Genomic DNA, 20,313 nt, shown 5'->3' with positions numbered 1-20,313 from the left:
AGACATGAAAAAAAAAATCTACCTCCAGGGAGGTAAATGTAATGGATTAATGTACGCATGTCAACAGGAGCAGAGGACAAGTTTGGAGGGAGCAGGGAGCAATGGTTTTGCTCACTTCAGCACCATGGACAGCACCGGGACTTCCCCTGATGGAAAGATTACTGTCCATGGTGCTGAAATTCTGGAGAACCCATTTTTTTCTCCACTTGTTTCAAGGTATTTAAGTAAAGCAAATTAAACTTATTTTCATTGTGTATATGTTCCAAGTTAATTATTTTGCTTCTTCAGTAAAATATTTTTCTTTTTCTGGTGAGCCCTCTTCAACAGGAATGCATGTAAATACCTGGGACTGAGCAAGAAAGAAGCTTATATTATTACACTACTAAATCAAACTATATGTAAAAAGTGTCAAACCAGCTGTTTTTTATATAGATTCTAAATATTCTTTTATTTCACTTTGACATTGGAATAATATTTTATCACAAACAGCTCTTACTTTTCTAAAAACATGTATTTTTTTTTGCTGAATTGTGCCCCTTGTGTAATCGTATTGCCTTTGCCATTTGGCAACAATGTCTTTGTGACATCCATGTAATGCATGCACTAAATCAAAATGATTTGATCATAGCACCTTATTTGTCTCATCATGCTCAAGGACGCTTCAGCAGGCAGGTGAAGCAGGTACAGCAACATGCAGAATCAAAGCGTATAGCTGCCTGTGGGAACAATCTCACCATCCCTGGGGATCAGCATTTATAATGAGTCACTAAAAATATAGCTCCAAGATGTGTTTTTGATGCTGCTGTTGTAACGGAGTTGTACACGTGTATACAGCTCTATATATTTTAAATAGCCTGCTCTATGCATGTCTAAACCGCCGTCTGTCTCCCATAACATAAAAGCCCAGTAAATCACTCTTGGCTGTCAAGCTGCTGATGAGTCTGCCCTGCATAAAGCCTCTGCAGCCTTTCCACCAGGCTGTTGTATCCCTCCTCTCCTCCTCCTCTTCCTCCCACCCTCCCTTCTCTGTTTCCTCTCCTCCTCCACATTCACTGCTCCCTCTTGCGCGCGTGGCGAGCAGCAGCAGCAGCAGCAGCAAAGGCTCGGGCGCTTCTCTGACGCACCATCGGAGATGAGCATCCCGGTCCCACAGGCTGTCAGGGCAGACTCTCTCGATACCTCCCCTCCGGACCTCTGCGGTCAAGCTTTGAACATCGGCTCTGTTTGTTTTTGACCAGTTTTCCTTCTCGCTGCGCTATTTGTCAGATTCAGCGCTTCGTTTGACTGGAATGCCCACTGTGCCATCGGCTGGGAATTTACTTCGGAGGTGATTTTTGTATCTGCAACAACTGTCAGCGAGAAAGTGATTCATCCTTGTCTGCACGGTCAAGGGTCTCTTCTTTTTTCGGGGCATCCTTCAGGACATTCCTGTGCTTCTGAGATAAGTGGTTCAAATTAAAGCTGGGAAGAGGGGGGTTGAAAGAGGGCTGTTTTGACAGGAGATCGTTTGGATGACGGACACCGAGACGCAATAGCGCGAATCTGCGCCCTTGGATTATTCTCACAGTGGCTTCTATACTATAGAAATATTTTTTCTTAGTTCGCAGTTGTTATCCACACGACGAGTTTGCCCACTGCAGGGGCTGCTGCGGCTTTACTGTCTGCTCTGCTCTGACATACGCTTTCCTCGGCGGACGGGCGTCTGAGCATCCCGGACGAGCCCGACTCTGCGATGCCCAAACAGTGAGGGGCTCGGGATCTCGTTTGGTCACCCCTGCGCGGTCGCATGGCTCCAGCCAGGAGGGACTGCTGCGGCTGGGAGATGTTCCTCCCGACGGGATGCCTGCTGCTCTCTGTTTTGCTGTTTCACCCCGGTCTGGCCAAGGTGTGCAACGACCGCACCAAACACGGACAGGACAACAGCTGGTTCGCAAGGGACGGAGAAAACTTGCCCATCATGGTTCTAATGCCCATGAACGAGTCGGCCTTGATGAGCAGCATCAGCCAAGGGATCGAACCAGCGGTGCAGCTGGCCATCCAGCACATACGGGAGTCCAGGAAGTACTCGTTCTCTCTCATCACCAAAATCTACGACACCGAGGTAAACAGTCAGGCTAAATCCCCCCACTAAGCTGCCGCCGCTTGTTTCAGGCGTGTCAAAACGCTTGTATGTGACTTGTGTACGTGTGTGCCTGTGCGCCCGTGTCTGTATGTGGCGCGCGCGTTGCCCCGCAGCGCTCCACGCATTGTGCGTCCAAGGGGAAACGCTGGGCTCTGTTGTGTTTGATACGTGTGCAGCCTCGTTGTTGCACAAAAGTCAGCTGCCTCCACTTTTTTTTCTAGATGACATCACGGTGTTATTTCCCATCTACCTTAGTGTCGCTGCTGTGGTTTGACGCTGGTATGGAATTGAAGTGTAACCTGGCACTGCATCACCCGGGCACTCCAAAGGCACCCTCTCGTGCTCTGGATGTTTTTATGGTTACCGCAATCTCAAGGCTGTTTGAAGATGATGATGTAACTGTCATGCATGCTGTCACCCAATTGGATTTGTGACATGTTGTTTGCGGTCATTTTGTAATCGTTACTTTATAAGGTGTGTATATGGGTTAAGCTTGTGCTAAGGAGATTTTTAGTCACGATTTGGAGTCTTTTACAGATTACAGGGCTGCCTCAGTAGTGCCTGAAGATGGCAGTAATTGGATGTACGATTTCTAGCACCCCTGAATAGAGCTGCATCTTACTTATAAAGCTCCCAAATTTAAATCTGTTCATGTGAGGACACCAAAAAAAAAAAAAAAAAATTCTCTTTAAATATAATTTAAGCCCTTTAAGAGTTTATCAATCTCCATAGTTTTTTTAACTTGAGCTAGTTTCATGTCAACAGTAGAGGTCTTTAGGCTTTAAGTGATCTTTGTACCTTTAAGGACATGATGGAGCAGAGGAATTTAAAGCTGCTGCATTTACAGTTGCCATGACAACATATAAGGATGTTTATGATGTGACAGGTTGTTTAACAACTCACAAGAGAAATGAAAAGCACAACATGACGATGAATAATTGATAACTGTGTTATTAGATTACTTTCCAAGGCAGCAGCATAGATTTCAGTTACCTGTCCGGCACTAAGTCAGCACTCCTCCACACAGACACACCTGTGTATTTACAGAGTGCACACATCTCCGCCAACAGAGGTAAGCCCTCACAGGCAGCACGCGCTCAGACCACGGGATTAATATGCTCTTATGAGAGTTATGATTTTTCCACATCCACTCCCTGGGAGCGAAAGATGAGCAGGAAGCGAGAGGTCAGTGGGCCAGGCTGACGTGCGCTCGCTGGGAAAGTGTGATAGTGATGCCAGAATTCTAACACTGGCAATCAATGGGAACTCATGAGGACAGAACTGTTTGACGACACTATGGCCAAATGCTAACTGGAGTATTTGACATTTGTTTGGATTCAAGCCAGTGTAAAAATCCAAGCTTTGGTCATACTTTTTGGATAAGGCAACATCAGAATTTTCTGTCTTGGACTTTTTCTCCAAGTTAGCATTTACTTGTTTCTCTCAGCAAAATACGCTGAATTGACACATCAACAATCAACCTTTTCCTCACTCTTTCTTTTTCACTCTGTTTATTGCACACCCTTCAGTCATTTGTTTCTGTCCTGGAAGGATAGTGCTTAAGTAGCCTAACGCTAGCCCTTAAGCACTTGCCCCGTCAGAAAAAGTGCTAACAGCTTGGAGTTTATTTACAAGCCATTGGAAATCATTTGGCACAGTGTAGCAAAGTTGGTCTCATCAAGAGACCACAGGGAGAACAGTAATGCCCAAATGGCATTATAGTACTTTATTATTTACAGAAAATATTAAAGTAGCAGACTGCAGCAGGAGACATGATTGCAGCAACATCTGAGAAAATGTTATTGTTTTTTTTTATCAGATGAAGCTGTCTGAGGTGGTGGTTGGGGGGGTGGGGTGGGTTATTGTTGTGTTGCCTGTTTTGCTTTAAAAGCCTCTGACATGTTTCCTGGCACAGTAATGTAAATTTAGTAATGACTGTACGATTCAGAGTTTGTCATATGTTTACATGTGTTTAAGGACCCATAACATTTGACTTACACATGAATACGAGTCCACGCGCACACACTCACACACAGAGCAAGCTTCCTCACATATCACATGCTTATGTCAGAAAACAATACACGCATCATTGCGTTTGCTTCAGCTAGCAGCAGGCCAAGTGTGTTCTCTGTGTGGGTTTTAATACACATGTTAGTGTGTGTGTGTGTGTGTGTGTGTGTGTGTGTGTGTGTGTGTGTGTGTGTGTGTGTGTGTGTGAATGTGTGTGCACTGGGATTTATCCTGGCAGATGTAAGTAATCAGTCCCTGAGCAGAGGCTCTTTATCCCTTTATCCTCTGTCGATGGAGCCAGGGGTTGACGGGGCAGGCCCGGTCCATCCCCTGGTGGTGTGAAGTTGGGTGGCGTTGCTGATGAAGCTGGTGTTGTGTATACCAGGAGGTACTATCACTCAGAAAAAAGTCTGAAAACAGAAGCTTTGCAGCGAGACTCAGGTGGTTGGTTGTTGAAGGTTTGAAGAGGCAGTTATGTGGAATTCCTGGAGATGAGATCTTTGGGCTATCGCAAACGACTACACTCCCCAATGTTTCAGGAGTGAATACCTTGAGGCAGCCTTAGAGAATGTAAGTGTGAAAATTTGTTATAAAACTAAAGCACTGCAGGTAAAAGAAAGAAGCCAGATGGATTATATCATCTAAGGCTTAGTGCTGAATCTGGAGTTGGTCTTCCACGGCAGCTCTGGATGAGTGAGTGTGGGTCTTAGTGTAACCGTGCACTGATACTGTAACTCTGCAGGCTTAGCTGATCAAAGCTTTGGAGAGGACAGGAGGCACTGGAAGAGGATGGAAGGGAGACTTTGGGCAATGAGAGCATTCTAGGCTAAGCTACGCTAGTTCACCAGCTTATAGGATGTGTGACAGGCCCTAGAGAGGAGCCACTCAGTGGGAAATTTGGGAGAAGGATAAAAGTGAGAGTGGATGAATTTTTGCATACCATTTATTGTGTAAACATAGCTTGTTCTACACACAATTAAAGCACAGTTATAACATGATTCTTTGATAAGTGAGTTTAAAGCAGGGGTCTTCAACGATTTTCAGACCAAGGACCCCTTTCTGATGGAGACATGGAGCAGGGACACCCTACTATAAATAAATACTGTATTCTAAATTGTGTTTTTTATCAAACTGGGCCTAGTGCCACGCATTAATGTCTAATGTGTTTTGCTTTTAATACAAAGCTATCCAGAAAATACACAGGTTCATATAGTTTTTTTTTACTTTCATTTGAAATATTTGCGAGGCACACTGAGTAGGGAGTAAGAAGTATTTGAAAATATGAAAATTTGACTGATTAACCAAAAAATGTCACAAACCCCCTATAATACCTCCACAGACTCCCTGTTGAAGACCTCTGGTTTAAAGGATTGGTCTTTTGTCGGGGACAGAGGACAGAAAAAGTTGGTGAAATTGATGAAGTCGAAGTGCAAGGTTAGGGATGGGTACCTTTCACATTTGCCTGGTAATGCCCAGTACCTGGCAATCGGTACCGGTACTCAAGAAATTCATCATGAGGCCTCTTTGAGTCGCTGAGGATTTCACCACTGCCCCCAATGTTGGCTGTATAATTATTTAAGCGTAGGACAAACCAGATCTTAATTGTCCAGATTGACATCCTAAGCAGGTTTGAGAATGAGATTTGTGGCAACTGGGAAATTCTGCATCACTTGCCATATTCCCCCCCCCTGTCATCAAAACAGCTGGGTGTACTTCTGGTAAGGAATCAGAAATTCACTGATTGTATTTTGAAGGAGTGTGCTTCCTTGTTATCATGTTTTCGAGACTCCAGCAGTCAGAGAAAAATGAACACATGTATTTTTAAAGGCAAATCAATACCAGCACTAAGACGTAGAGTCTGCAGTGCACCAGATACAGTGTGCAGATGGGTATTTATAGCATATGACTGTCCATGCATGCAGTACTATGGGCCTCCTGAGACTCTGCCAGCAGTGACCTGTGTTCAGAGATTCTGCACAGATATACAGAGATACTACACAGATATACTTTGCTCCCCGTACTCTATGCCCAGGACTAGATGCAACATGTCACATTTTTGCACGTGCTGGCAGGCATGAAACTACTGCACTTACGCTCGTTCACAGGAGGGAGAGCACCCCTCTGAGCGTGTATAAGGCGTTATGTCATTTTGTCTGCAGAAGTTAGGTTTGTGGTGGAAAAGCATTACCATAATGGGGGTCAGAATGCTGCTAAGCATAGGTCTTAAGTCACACTGAGCCGTTGGTGATTTTGGCTTTGAGGAGAATTTGTTGTAGCAAAGTGTTTGTGTATAGTGTGACCCATTTATATATTTATTTAGAAACAGTATGGTTGGGTGCCTTTTTACTGACCCCACTGATCCCCACACTCAAACTCACCTTTGAGCTTGTGCGTAAAACAACCCGACACAGGCCACACGAAAGCGGCGCCTTCGGACATCTTATATGTCAGGGTCTCATATTGTACGCCACGTTTTATCTAAATATCTGACATCCATGCAGCGCAGAGGCGGTGACCCAGGGGGGTTCAACAAAGATTGCCTGTCACTGTCCTTAGAGGAGGGTGAATATTCAGGGCTAGTCGGGGGAAAGCAGCCTGTGACAGCCTGGGTACTCTCCAAGCATACAGAAAGTGCTGAGTGTGGCTGTATCCACTGACCCGACACAGATAGTGGGGATCAATGTGCAGCAGCCCTTCTCATAGAACGAGCAGCATCTCAGGGGAGAATCAGAGAGGGAGAAGAGGAAGAGGGATGTGTACAGCTATGAGATGGAGATCCCGAAATAGGATTATATCATCTTCTGTGCAGGAAGAGGAAATGGCTAGCCTCTTAATTCTTATTGCATCCTAATGTAATGCCATTTGGGGTTGTTTCTCTGAGGCTACATAACTTAATGGCCATGTGAAGAAAGGCAATTACCGCATGCAATGAGGTATGCACATTAGATCAGTTAAAGGCTCCCCAGATTGTGTGTAGTTGTGTCAATGGTCTGGTTTTACATGTTCATGAGATGGTTTTTATTATGTCATTTAAATGTATTTTTCACTGAAACACAAAATTAGAGGAGCGCAAGGCCCGGTTAATTGAAGTTACTAAACCTGAGCAATGATTGCTGACCTTGAGGAGTCAGGCTGCCGGAGGCCTTGAGGGCTTGTGCAAGATAACCAGTTATGTGAACTTTCCTGTGCGCCCTGAAGTTAGTTTTACTGAAAATGAAACTTCAGCACTGTGCCAACTTTAAAGCAGTCTCCAGTTTGGTTAAGAAATAGTGCCAGGGTGACCGCTCTGCATTTTTTTGTTATGGTTTTTAGAAGTAGTGTCTTAGTGAGTGCTCTTCATGCTCTCTTTTCAATAGACGATCTTTGACGTATCTGCCAGCTTCGTTGTGTGTTTACCAAGCGGCAACCGACGCTCTAAGAATAGGAGACAATGTCGAAGTGCTAAAATCAGTTGTTTCTTGAGTGTCTGATTGAGGCTGGCTCTGAAAGTACCAGAAGTCACATACACACCAAGCCAAAAAAAAGCTGATTTCAAAGGAAAAATTAACCTATTTGCAGCCAGGTTCAAAAAAGTCTCCTGTCTGAATTGCTAAGTTTACTATCAGCACACTGTAGGGGGGTTGAATTTTTTTCTTACTCAGCAGGTCAGAGGATATTAAGATCGGGACCTTGCCCAATCAGAGGCACAGCTCAGGTCATGTGACTGACAGGCGCCCTATAGCTGTACATGGAGCCCTTGCCATTTCCAATATGGCTGCAATTTCTGATTTGCTTCATGTTTTGTTGTTTTTGTTGTTTGGAAAATGCTGAGAGTCACACAGAGCTGAATTCTTTGCATGTCTAATGTGTCTTTTTATGACGTTTCAGCCTTGAAGACCTTTTGTCTGTAAATAAATGCACATAGAAACAGAAGTTTGTTTCATTTTGTTATCAGTAATGTTTACTTTCACATGAAAAGTCAGTGCTGTATACAGATTTTGTTCTGTAATATTTCAGGTTTACTGTGATTGGTTCAACCTCAAGATAAGTGAAGGGCGGGATTAGCAAGAGCTGTGTTTTTGAAAAGTTTGTAGCCTTGTCACAACGATGCGTTTAGGTACCAAACATGGTACCATTATATATTACGTAAATCGGTACTTGGTACTACGGACAAAATAGAATAGAATAGAACTTTATTGTCATTGTAATAAGTACAACGAAATTGAAGTCACAGCAGCAATAAAGAAAACAAAAGTAAGAAAGTGTATAAAAAGTGTAGAAAGGTCCATAAGAAAATAGATGATGACAGCTTGTCCATTACTGTCCAGTTCAGCCAGCCTCCACCTCCACAGGGTCCAGGACTGAGCTTCTTCAGTCATGCTCCATCTCTGTCTCCTAGATCCTGTCTGTTCACAGCAGGTGAAGCTCTTCCAATGTGGTGTTGGTGTCTGATGTTAGCTCTGTTAGCCATGTCTGTGAATAGCATGATGCTACTCTGCCCTCTGGTATTCACTCTGTTGCTGGGTTAGCATGGCTAGCTCATCCATCTTATTGGAGATAGATCTTACGTTCCCAATAACGATGGATGGAAGGACAGGTTCACATCCTCACTTCTTAGCTCACACCTGAGAACCAGCACGTCGTCCTCACCTCCTTCTCCTCACCTTGTGGGAAGACATCAGGCCTTACACCAGTTAGCATTGACATGATACAGGCTGCTAACAGCTGAGTTCACATGTAAACAATGCAGCCATGGTTACATGTAGGATCTCCAGACAAACACAGGAGAAAAAGTAGTAAAAATATCGCTGAAGCCACAAAAAGTTTGGTGCCCATGACCAACAAATGAGCCATACAAAGTAATTATCTACTCCAAATACAAAGATAACGAAAAAAATAGATGAAAAAATTACAAGAAACGGACAAAGAACAGAGAGCTGCTGCAAAAGGCAGCCATAGCCAACAGGGCGGTGCCTAGCAACAATACGATCGGTATCTAAAAAAGTACCTAATTTGGTACCCATCAGTAAAAACAAATGAAATGAACAACTTAGATCGGGTGAAAAGGATAGCAACTGGAACATCCCTTAACATTGACATTGGCAAAATCACTACCTAAAAAAAATACACGCAACACCCAGAAAAAAAACTGTCTCTTTCTCCCTTCCTTACATGTTAGTGTTTATATTTCTTGTTCATTCTTTGTCTTGAAATATTAAAATACAAATGTTCATTATTTAAGTTTGCAAATAGGATGCAGTTTTCCATCAGAGGCATTAAATCTTCAGAAAGTGAAATAACATGCATCATTTCTTCACCAGGGACACAGTCACCCTGCAGGGCTTTGTTCAATCATGCTAATGCCCGATACATGCTCCTCTTACTCATCTCCAGCTTTAACCACAACAGACCTGACCTCCTCTCCACTCTTTCATTTTCATCAAAGAGAAAAAGTCGTCTGACTTTCTTCTGGTACATCACCATCCTGATGCTACTGCACTAACCCCTTGCTAACATGTTTACATCACATCACATCATTTGGTAAAGCATTGACTTCTGTGCAACAAAATTCAGTGTGTGAGATCAAGTGTGATGATAACAAATTAGTCCTTTAGCTTTTTCCACTTTGCACCTTTTATTTTCCTGAAGTGGGTTAGAGTTTGATTCACTGAATCTCTTGTAAGGCCATATTAAAGTAACAGTTTGGAGTTATCTCCTGTCTGCACAATCACCCCTGCAGGGCCATGACGTGCTGACCAAGTCAAGAGCTAATCGCACGAGAGGGGCAACGGCTGAATTCAATTTCAAAAAGTACCTTAAGCGAGTCCCGTTGGTTGCTTGCTAAGCAGTCAAAATGTGCGTTTCTGCATGAGCGCTGCTGGAGGTTGGGGAGGCAGGGGAAATAGCCTGCACACTGGATGTGTGGGTGGAAGTATTTATGTGAATTTCTCAGCGGCTGGTGAATGTAATTCTTCAAGATGGACCCAATCACCCCACACTGATATTGTTTAAAAACGGGCGTTTGCACTGCAGCCTCCAGCTAACACAGCAGAATGCTCACTATCATTACCGCATATTTTTTTTTCACTCTCTGCCTGTCGATGGGTTTATACTGCATTTATAATCCTCCTCACTGTTACTGGCTGGACTGTAATTTAGCTCTTCATTCACTCATTGAGCTTAATATTCGGTCAAGTGCACTATTGTCAGCTCCATCACTTAGGTGGTGTTAAATGGATGAAAAACTATCAGAAAAGAGAACACATCAGATCAAAACACACCAGCGCCAGGAAGAGTGCAACCTTGTTGAAAGAAAGAAAAACTACCAAGGAGAGTGCAGCACCGTATTCACAGATTCTAGTGTCCTCCATCGGCTGAAAAGATTGATTCAGTATCTACAAGTCCACATATGTTCAGCCTGAATTCATTGCATCTTAATTACAACCAGGCGGCATGTTTGTGTAGTGAAGACTTTAATGAATTCTGTTTGTGATAATCAATTAGCTTTTGAATGAATTTGTCATTGTCAAGTTTTAATCTTCCTTCCTTTGTACGGTCCTATTGTTTTTTTCCCCCGGCAGTTGCTATGATGAGACATCTGTTAGTGTGCCCTCTCCTCATCTCTTTCTTTTCTTCTCTCAAAGACACTACTGTTGTGGAGATGCACAGTGACTCCAAAAAGGTGGTAAACCAAGCCAGACATCTGGCTGCCATCAACATTAAACAAACAGTTCGTCTGTGATTCACACGGCTGTACTGTGATGCTGAAGGAGGGAGGGACATCCCACCAGGGGAGATCACTCAGAAGGCAGAGGAAGCGTGAGAAGCCGGTGTGGGATGTAGAAAAGGCAGAAGGGCTGGAGGAATAACACTGTGCAGTGCAACTTTAAAGAAGAGATACAAGACTGGGATGAAAAATCTCCCATCTTTATTCAGCGCTACTGACAATCCTGACAAGATGGCTGCTGCCACGTCGTGGATTGCTAAGTCACCCCGTCTGGCTGCTTCTGCTGGTACATCTATAAAGCAGCCATTGATCCCTCGCCAAGCCATTTGCACAGACAATTATCACAGCGAATGTTTATCGGCTGCTGTAGCTTGTTCTTCTGCACAAACTACTGAGAAATCACTTTTTTTCCCCTGAATCCCAAATGTGGCGTGTGCTTCAAGTATCTGTCAGTATTTTTTCTTTTTGGTGGGTAACTGGTTATGGAGCGATTGTCATGATTTCGTAGTCTGTTTACTGAACTCTGTTTCATGCAGACAAGATCCAGGAAGATATGTGCTTGTGTGCCTATGGTTACGACACCCAAGAGAGGTGCCCTGCTGTTACCCGTCTGGAGAATTTCCATCACTGGAAGACTGTGAGAGTGTGACTGAGAGAAAAAGGTTGTATCTGTGAAATGGATTTCGTATGTTTTCTCCTCTTTTGACCTTTAACCTTAAAGAAAATCAGATTTCCATCACACACACCCTCTGCTGTACTTGTTGACCTTTTTTAAACGATGACTTGTTTTCCACCCAAAATCCACTTTGTTAGGGATTATAATACTGCAATCCTTAAAAACTATGCCTTCCCCTGTTGACTCCATCGCTCTCTGCTCTTTTCACCGTTCATCTCTTCCACACACACACACACACAGCATACCACATGCCTCCCCGTCCCTCTCCCATGAGTGGACAGAAATGAAAGGATTAGGGTGGAAAGGGTGTGCCGTTGTCATTAGAGATTGGACAAGTACTCTGAGCATGCTCCTGTCTGTCTATCTCAAGGGGGCCCGGCACAGAGCAATAAGCAGAGAGAGTGTGTCCTTGTCAGTCCTGTAATTACATTAAAGCTCATGTAATTCTTGACCGAAAAAAAAAGAGGAGCGCCTGCCATCATCTGCTTCTTAGAAACTGATGTGTGTGTGTGTGTGTGTGTGTGTGTGTGTGTTTGCCAGGCATATTTTCTCATCAAGAGAAAGCAACTTCGTGCCCACGCAGGCAGGACGTGTTTGACTTCTCGTGGACGTGTTTGTGCCGCTCGTGTATTCAGGTGGTCACAGCGGAATGCAGCACATAGGATGGTACCACGTGCAAATCTCATTCCCAAGGGTCAGCGGCACTTAACACTTATTCCCAGAGGGCAGGTGTGTTGTCATGGCCACAGCTGGGGCGTGTGTGTGTGTGTGTTTGTGTGTGTGTGTGGAAACTCAGGCAAGTACCACAGAGGAGCCATTTCTTGCTTTGTCTCTGTCTTTCACACTGTGACATGCACCCACTCACCTTTTTTTTTCTTTGCAATCTTTGAGCAGCTGCAGCACCTTGTCCCCTTTACACACACACACACACACATGCAGGCGCGCACACACACAAACTGCCCAACTGAGGCTGGATTTGAAAAAAAAAAAAAAGATAGAGTAACGTTTACATAATTGCCCCCTTTCTTTTTTTCGTCAAAGCACTCAGGAGAATTCACTGATTTCATCTACTCCAGCTTTTTGTAACAATAGCACGCAAACAGGCGGTGAGTAACAGTGTTTTTTCCCTATTGATAAAAATTTCATCGTTACAAAGCAAGGTCATTCTTCAAAGAGCTTGTCCAGATTCTGTTTGGTTTCAGTTTTGATTCAACCCCATATTTTTTGTTTGCTGTATCAGAACCAGTCATCGTCACTGCTGCTCCTCCGTCGCTTCTCAACCATAGGAATAATGAGACACAGCGTCTTGAAGCACCTGTGGAAGTTTTCACAGTTATTATTTTACAGGGCTAAACTGCTGGATTTATTACATTAATCATCTGTGAGCCACATCTCATGCTTTTCTGCTCATCCAGCTGTAAGGAAGCAAACTGTCAGCTCGTGTTTTGCTCTCCCTCTTCCTGTGTGTGCCATTTAGATTTTGCGGTCGTCAAACATTGTAATCCTCTGTGCGTTTTTTTTTCCTCTTTTTTTCTGCTGTAACCTGCTACACACTGACCTGTGTGCATGGATTGTCTGAGTGTGTAACTGCTGTGATTTTGTTACTGGTGATAGACCTCAGCATGCTTCCATGTGCAGCTCTCAGATACACATCAGACCTTTTGTCCATTCGCCGCCTGCTCGTAGTGCCTACCGCTTCCCTATCCGTGATTGCTCGGGGGGCTGTTAGCGGAAAGCAGTTGTTGAGCCCATTGTGTGTGGACAGACAGTGGTATCACAGATGTAACCTACACATACAGTAAGCACTTTCTGCCACACTTCCTGAGTGCACATGCACAGCAGCAGTGGTCTACACATCTGTCCTGCTCATCCAAAGCAGGCAATCATGCCACATGTGACCACAGGAGCCTGTGCAGTGATGATAAGCGATCATTAGAGATCAGCTGAGCTCTCTCAGCTGTTCCAATGTATGCCTCTGTGAGTGTGTGTGTGTGTGTGTGTGCATGTAGAGTATTGTTTTTGGATGAATAGGCAGTGGAATAAGAGTTGGAATGACAGTGTTAAAAATAACATTAGCCACGTATACATGGACCCAAATATTCCACTTGCATTCGGTTTATTTGCTCAAACGGGAAGAATTTAACCTTTGTATACACCTCATTCCGAAAGAAAAGTGCCATTCCGAATGGACATTAATCTGTTTCACAGGGGTGGAATATTCCTTTCCCCAAACCAATTGAGGTATCATGTATCCACTCAAATGGAAAGTTGTCAGGATGCGTTCTTTCAGCGCATGCTCAGATAGGACGTAAGACGCAACCAGAGACGTTCCTCGACTTTAAAAATGGCGGCGAGCTGTCAGCACTGGACTGCTGCAGAAAGTTTGTTTTTGATCCAAACTTTTAAGGAAATGAACATAATTTCAAGACTGGACGGAAGACAAACTCACAATACGGAGTATTGCAACACCGTGATAAACAAACTGCTGTCCTCCAGCTTTGATAAATCTTGTGATGTTTACGTTTTTCTGCGCATGCCCCATTGACTATTCTGTTTGATTATAGCGGCGCATGTAGACCAGAGATTGGAATATTCCTTTCCATGTATATTATTGTTCATAATATCATTCGTCATCATTCATAAGTCATTCGGAAAGACGAAAAACTCCTCATGTAACCGTGGCTATTGTTGCATTTTCCAGTAACGGGTAATCTAATTAATTTTCTTATGTTATTAAGCTGTTACTGTTATTGACAGTGAAATGTGGCACTACAAATAAAATGTGGTTGTCCTCCTTTGGTGAAGGGGGGGAAGAGGGCAGACACATAAGTAATGAGTGATTCTATAATAAGGGGTACATTTCATGTCCATGGGATACACTTATCAATTTTACCAAGTATTAATTTCAAGCAATGACCAATTTGACAGTGGGTCATTTGGGTGATACTTCACTTATGTACAATACAGAAAGTGAACAGATTCCATAATTTGTTTAGCCAAAAATGCAAGTCGTGTGTTGGAATTTGCAGTTTTTGCTCTCCAGAATTAACACCAGAACCTGTTTGTGAATACTATTTTTAGTGTTATTTGTTTAGAATAACCATTAAAACATGACAAAGGTGTTTTAAAAACTGTTTTAATAATTCATATGGATATAATAAGTCATTTTGTGTGTGATTGAGAAATCTGTGTCGACCATGTTACCCATTGAAAAAAGGCCTATAAATCAGCAATGGTTTGCTCCAAAGTCACATGACCCGAATCTATTGAAGTCATACCCTTTTTGGTGAGAACCACGAAGAAAGTGTTGCATGTTTTAACTCCTCCTCATCAATATTTCATCAAAATGATTGTCTGTACATGGTGCGCTTTAAGTGTTCGTCAACTGTGTTACCAATATTTTCTGGTGTTCTTACTATAAAAGTATAACGAAAATGCACAGAAATATGAAGTGACTGAGGTCAGGTGGTGCCATGTTCAAAGTCAGCAGGTAGCACAAGTGCTAAAAAATGGAGAAAATATCTACCGTGTTACCAATCACAAAATTTAATGTTGTGGAGACAGGTTTGTCCTGTCAACAGTGTTACCATGTGTTGTCAAGTGTGTTACATGTGATTTTTGTGCCATAATTATCTTAAATTTTGGCTAAACTGTGATTTAAATGATGAGGGACACTTCTTGGGAGCGTAGAAATGTCAAATAGTAGAATATGGATTTATGTTGAAAAAATATTCACAACTTCTGTCAATAACACAGTTGACAAAATTATCCCCCAATTTTTTTTTATCTCTTAAATATTAAAGAATTCATTGGAGATTAAGCTTGCCAACTAATTAATTTAGTACATATTAGGTGCATCATTTGCCATCAAATTGAATATGAAACAAAAAGCACTTTTTTGTACTTTTTTGAATACCTGAAATGTAAATTACAATATAATTATAGAACCCCTATGACTCATTTTTAACAAAGAGCTGATGCTAAAGTAAAGTTTTCAGCAACAAATATCACATAGCTACCTGTGTGCCTGTGTAACCTGCAGTCATAGAGGATCTCCTGCACCTGCAGCGTCTTTGGATCAAACAAGCTACAGAGAGAGGGATGGATGCTTCATCTCGCCCCACTCACCACATACACTCCTCTATTCAATCCATCACACACTCTCACAGAAGCAGCTCAACCGTAAATGTTGCTCTCAGCTGCTCTGCATGTCGCAATGAAGTCATTTCTCTTTGTTTAATATGCCTCTAAACAAACCATGTTACAGGCTACAAAGTGGTGATTGCAGCAGTAAAGAGTGGCTACAGAGGCTGCATCAGACGGCGGCTGATAGATGGTGTGTGGTCCTGATTGGAGGGACCCGAGGCTGCCTGTCTGACTAATGAACTGTTACTGTAAAGCAGGAGCCTTTTATTGCCTTCTTTATGGGTAGAGGAGGGTACACTTATGACTGTCTCCTTTAACTAGCCAATTTCTTGCATTGTACACACAGACATATGAGTGCACACACACACATACATAGAAACAGATCTTTAACAGAGCCTGGATCCCCCCTGAAGGAACAGCCTTTTTCTGGTTTATTTGGAAACCACTTGGTAGAGGGCTGGCCGATCAGCATACCAGAGGCAGCTCCTCTGCTGAACCAACAACAAACTGCTGAATCAGGCTTGTTGGATAATAGGGTGTTCAAGGCGCAGAGTTTAGGTACAACACTCGTTGGTTTTGTTTTCTGTCTCATTGTCCTCTTCTGTGACTGAGTGTTAGATTTAGCAGTGAGCTCAGTTAAGTACAAGAATACAAAAGATTGATTTCAAGTTGTGAAGCTGCAAGCCACAAATTCCTCAATTTACCGTCACTTTAAATCAAATCTTCCTTGAGATTTAAAAAGACAAAGGAAGCAAAACAAAAAAGTCTTTGTGAGACAGGAGCTTTATTTCCTCTTCAGCTTTCACACTCCAGTCTCAAACCACAGGTGATCCCGTTGCTCCTTTCTTTTAACCTGGGCCTCACATCAATCAGCTGTCTGAGGCTGTGTTGTTAAGAAAAGAGCAATTCTGTCTCCAGTTATTAATTTGTCACCACTTTTAGGCAATTAGTTTAGTCATAAAAAGGTATCAAGTATGAATGCAGTCAGGAGAAGCCATTCATGCTAAGCCACTCAACAAAAGCACTGACGTAAAAGCCCAGTTTTCTTTCTTTCATTCATTTTTTTTTCAAATTTCTTAGTTCATCGCAAAAATACTCAGTAAGAACCCTTCATTTTCAGTACCCTTGTAAAAAATGTTGGAAGGCTCTCATTCCAGTTTAATACAGCTGTATTTGTGCAGCTCATTTCCTACCTTAAAGTGTAGAGCCTGCCTGCTCTGTGCCTTACACCTGACAAACTGACTGAAAATAAACCAGTTTGTGGTCCTGCACATCGAAAACATTTTATCATCTACATCAGACTCACTACAGGTTTTTTTCCCCCTTCGTAACTTATCTGTAAAACTGATGGAGCCCTGGTTACAGCACCAGTCACTGCTCAGTCTGTGACAGGTTCAGGCTGGAGTCTGAGAGCAGCTTCTTTCAGAGCTGCCAAGCATTTTAACTAGTGATCTTTCCACGTTTCTGGACCTAGATGGAAATAAATATAAGTATTGGGGCTCTTTTTTTTTTCTCTCTCTTTAGCGCCACTTTTCTGGCTGCCACATGACAAAGCTTCATTTCTCCCTACCTCTGTTGCTATGGTGTCGATCTCCAGCACAGGGAAGTCCGTAATGCTTCCCTCCACGTCGTAAACTACATGAGCTTGGCCAGCTGAACTTAGAAAATTTTGAGGAGTGTTGTTTAAATTACGATTGTGTTCAGCTGCCAAATTTCTCGTAAACGTTGCTGTAAGCTTGTTTCTACTCCCAAATCTGTGCCACTTCCCGCGTAGGATTGATTAACCTCAGCTCATAATCGGAGTGGTACCAGAAGCTTGGAGAGGGAGGGGTTTATTTGGTATAATCTACTAATTCTAATCTAATCAACATCTCTATGACGGTCTTATTTTAGGACAACTCTATTTACATGATTAGATGCTCTTACTTTCATGTTGATTTCTTCCTTTCGTCCAAATGCTCATGAGTCTTTGCCAAAAGCAGGTCCTCTGTTCATGCAGCCCAAATGCGTGTATTGATTCACAGTTTAAATCAGGGTGATGACGGCAGAGCGCCTGTTCTTTTCTTCCTTTTGGGAAGCCTCCAAGAACAAATGATGCCACACTCTTCTGCTTCTTAAACAGGCAGGATGTTAAATAAAAAAAAGGATCCGACTGCACCTGAATCTCTTCAGTGAAGCACTGCTTCTAAAACCATGTTTTACTTCTTGTGTTTTTTTTTCTTTATAACTTTACGTTTCATGGCCACAGTGGGATGCTTGAGGATTGCACTCCTGGGCTTTTCAGAGCCACTGCCAAAACACGCTGTCCGCCACATCCCCTGCCAGCAATCCTATATTAAACCCCTTGCATGATGTTTGATATTCCAAGGTAAAATACACTCCAGGGACTTCGCTTCATGAGCCATATTCAGCCACTTTCTCACACAGTAGAAGAAAGATAAAGCAATTAAATCACCAAAGCAAATGTATTCACGATACCCAGCTTTCACAGCGACGAGTGATTGTCAAGCAGTTAGTCTTCAAAATGATAGTGCACGTTTAGGTAGAAACTCCCATGGCACATTATCACAAGATCACCTGGGCCGTGTATCATTCCTTCTTTTCATACTGTCATGGTTATTGGTCTTTTGTACATTTTTATTGCCTCAGTTGTGTGTGATTGATGTGCGAAGCAAAAGGGGAGCGCCGGTTGGACGGATGACACCCCAAGCCGTGAGAAGGAACGATGCCTATCGTGTTAATTCAATAGAAAGCAGTTGGATAGTAAATGAAATTTCATTATACCATGTAAGGCAGCTGATTCCAAGGGCCATCTGGAGGGAAGGAAGGCATTACTCCTCAGGCGCATTCGTATCAACGTTTACACACAAACAGACAGAGCTATTGCAGTGCTTGGCTGATGGTGCTGGTGTACTATAAGGCTAGGTGCTAATGATCTGACAGATGACGTCCTTAGTGATGAAGCAGTTGCGAACAAGTGTAAGCAAAGAAAGTAAAGTTTGTTTGCATGCAGCATCTGCCAAACAGCCCAAATGCTAATTCAAAATGTCCACTTCCTGCCAAGGGCGTCAGCTTCATTTTACAAGCTCTTCATAAGCAAAAAAACAAAGCGTCCGCGCTGAGCAACAGTCCATGTTACATTAATTACTACCCTTATTAGTATTCTAGTGAAACATTAGCAATTAGCATAGCCATTAAGAGCATAAGGGTCTCCTGAGGGGGGGAGCAGGAAGGAAAAACAAAATGAGGCTAAAATGCACATTTGAGACGTTTTTTTTACGTGGCTTTCTTTGTGCAAATGCGTTTCCACCTTTTGGCCTCGCCAGACTAATACTTAAAGGCTGCTCTGACTCTGCAGTGTTTGTAATGTATGTAAATTGTGCAGAAAGGGGACATCAATTAGAGTTGGCTGTGTGCTCACGCTGTGCATTTATTCATGAGGTTGGTAAACCTGCTAATTATACGTACCGCAGACATCCATCGCAGACGAAGTTCGGTGGATATAAACAAACACAGCAGTGTGTTTGCTCACGTTCTGTCCTACGTAAGGAAGCAGTGGTGGAAGAAGGTATACTGACATGTAGGGAGGAGAGTGTGTGTGATTTTCAGAGATATCCTCTGAGCTTGAAGAAGAATGAGACACAATCCTGGGGAAGTGGACATGAATATTTAAGAGTGGCATACCACACAGTTCTCCAGCACTGACCTGTTGCTGCATGCATTCTCATTGAATAAATTAACATGTCTTATTTTGCCACATCACTGCTTTTCGTTGTATGAATCAGAATTATACATGGTCCCTGGTGGTTGTTGGCAGTTTTCCCCTACATAAATATTATCTGTATGCCCTGACTCTGTGCTACTCCCAGCTCTGTTGACTCGCTCTTACACACAGAGGAGCTTCTATCGATTGCTTCAAGGCCATCACGCCGGCTTCTTCAACTCACTGAAATCACATTTTTTGGACTGGGTCTTCCATCGCTCTCTGCTTACAGTATACAATCTTTTCTGATCCATGCTTCCCTGAGTTGACAGATTTATTTCTTCTTCTGTTTAAGGAGATTCACAGTTAGTCCAATATTGCTGGTGATTATTTTTGTGCAATTTCGCAACTCTGTCTTCAAATATATGACATCATTCCATCAGGTTAAGACGCTGAAAATTGCAGAAAATCAAAGGACAGTGCTAATGAATTAGCATTTTCAGTGGGGTTAAATGTGTCGTAATTTTTAAAAGATTGTTTTTATGTCTTCGCTCTTATTCCCTGGCAGCTGAAAGATAAAGAGTAGTAAAAAGAAGAAAATGTGTCAGAGAACCTTATGGCTACAATTCAAAATGTGCTCGTAATAAATTACGTTGTTGACATCTTCTTTTCCCACACATGCTGTCAGTAGTGTTGCATCAGCTGGGGGGATCAGTGTGAGCGTGCTCGCTCCTCAAGGCAGAATGTGTGACAAAGATGGCAAAAGGACCATAAGGTCACAACCTTTCCTCTCTCTTTGATAAAGGGGCAAATGTAAATGTCAGCGATGTCTGAAAAAGGAAGGTCTTCTTGTAGCTGAGGCTATGCAGAATAAGCTGTGACAGATGGAAGGACGGTTGCAAGCTGCAATTCACAGAGAGAAAACAGAGAGGATGAGAAACAGCATTAGA

The 20,313-nt window shown here is 42.8% G+C and overlaps 1 protein-coding gene across 1 annotated transcript in view; it reads left to right on the top strand.

The window, feature by feature from the left end:
• Positions 1-1,088: 1,088 nt before the first annotated feature.
• The window catches only part of gabbr2 (gamma-aminobutyric acid (GABA) B receptor, 2), a 246,884-nt gene continuing 227,659 nt past the window's right edge, over positions 1,089-20,313 (top strand). The window contains exon 1 of the mRNA XM_074686458.1: positions 1,089-2,101. Coding sequence (XP_074542559.1) covers positions 1,787-2,101 — 315 coding nt within the window. The 5' untranslated portion in view covers positions 1,089-1,786. The remainder of the gene's footprint in view (positions 2,102-20,313) is intronic.

This window comes from Halichoeres trimaculatus, unplaced genomic scaffold (genome assembly GCF_033239565.1).
Source record: "Halichoeres trimaculatus isolate MK-OKI-2021-1 unplaced genomic scaffold, fHalTri1.1 fHalTri1_scaffold_14, whole genome shotgun sequence".
Classification (NCBI taxonomy): Eukaryota; Metazoa; Chordata; class Actinopteri; order Labriformes; family Labridae; genus Halichoeres; species Halichoeres trimaculatus.
Note: the sequence above shows the minus strand (reverse complement) of the source record. Positions and strands in the feature narration are given on the sequence as shown.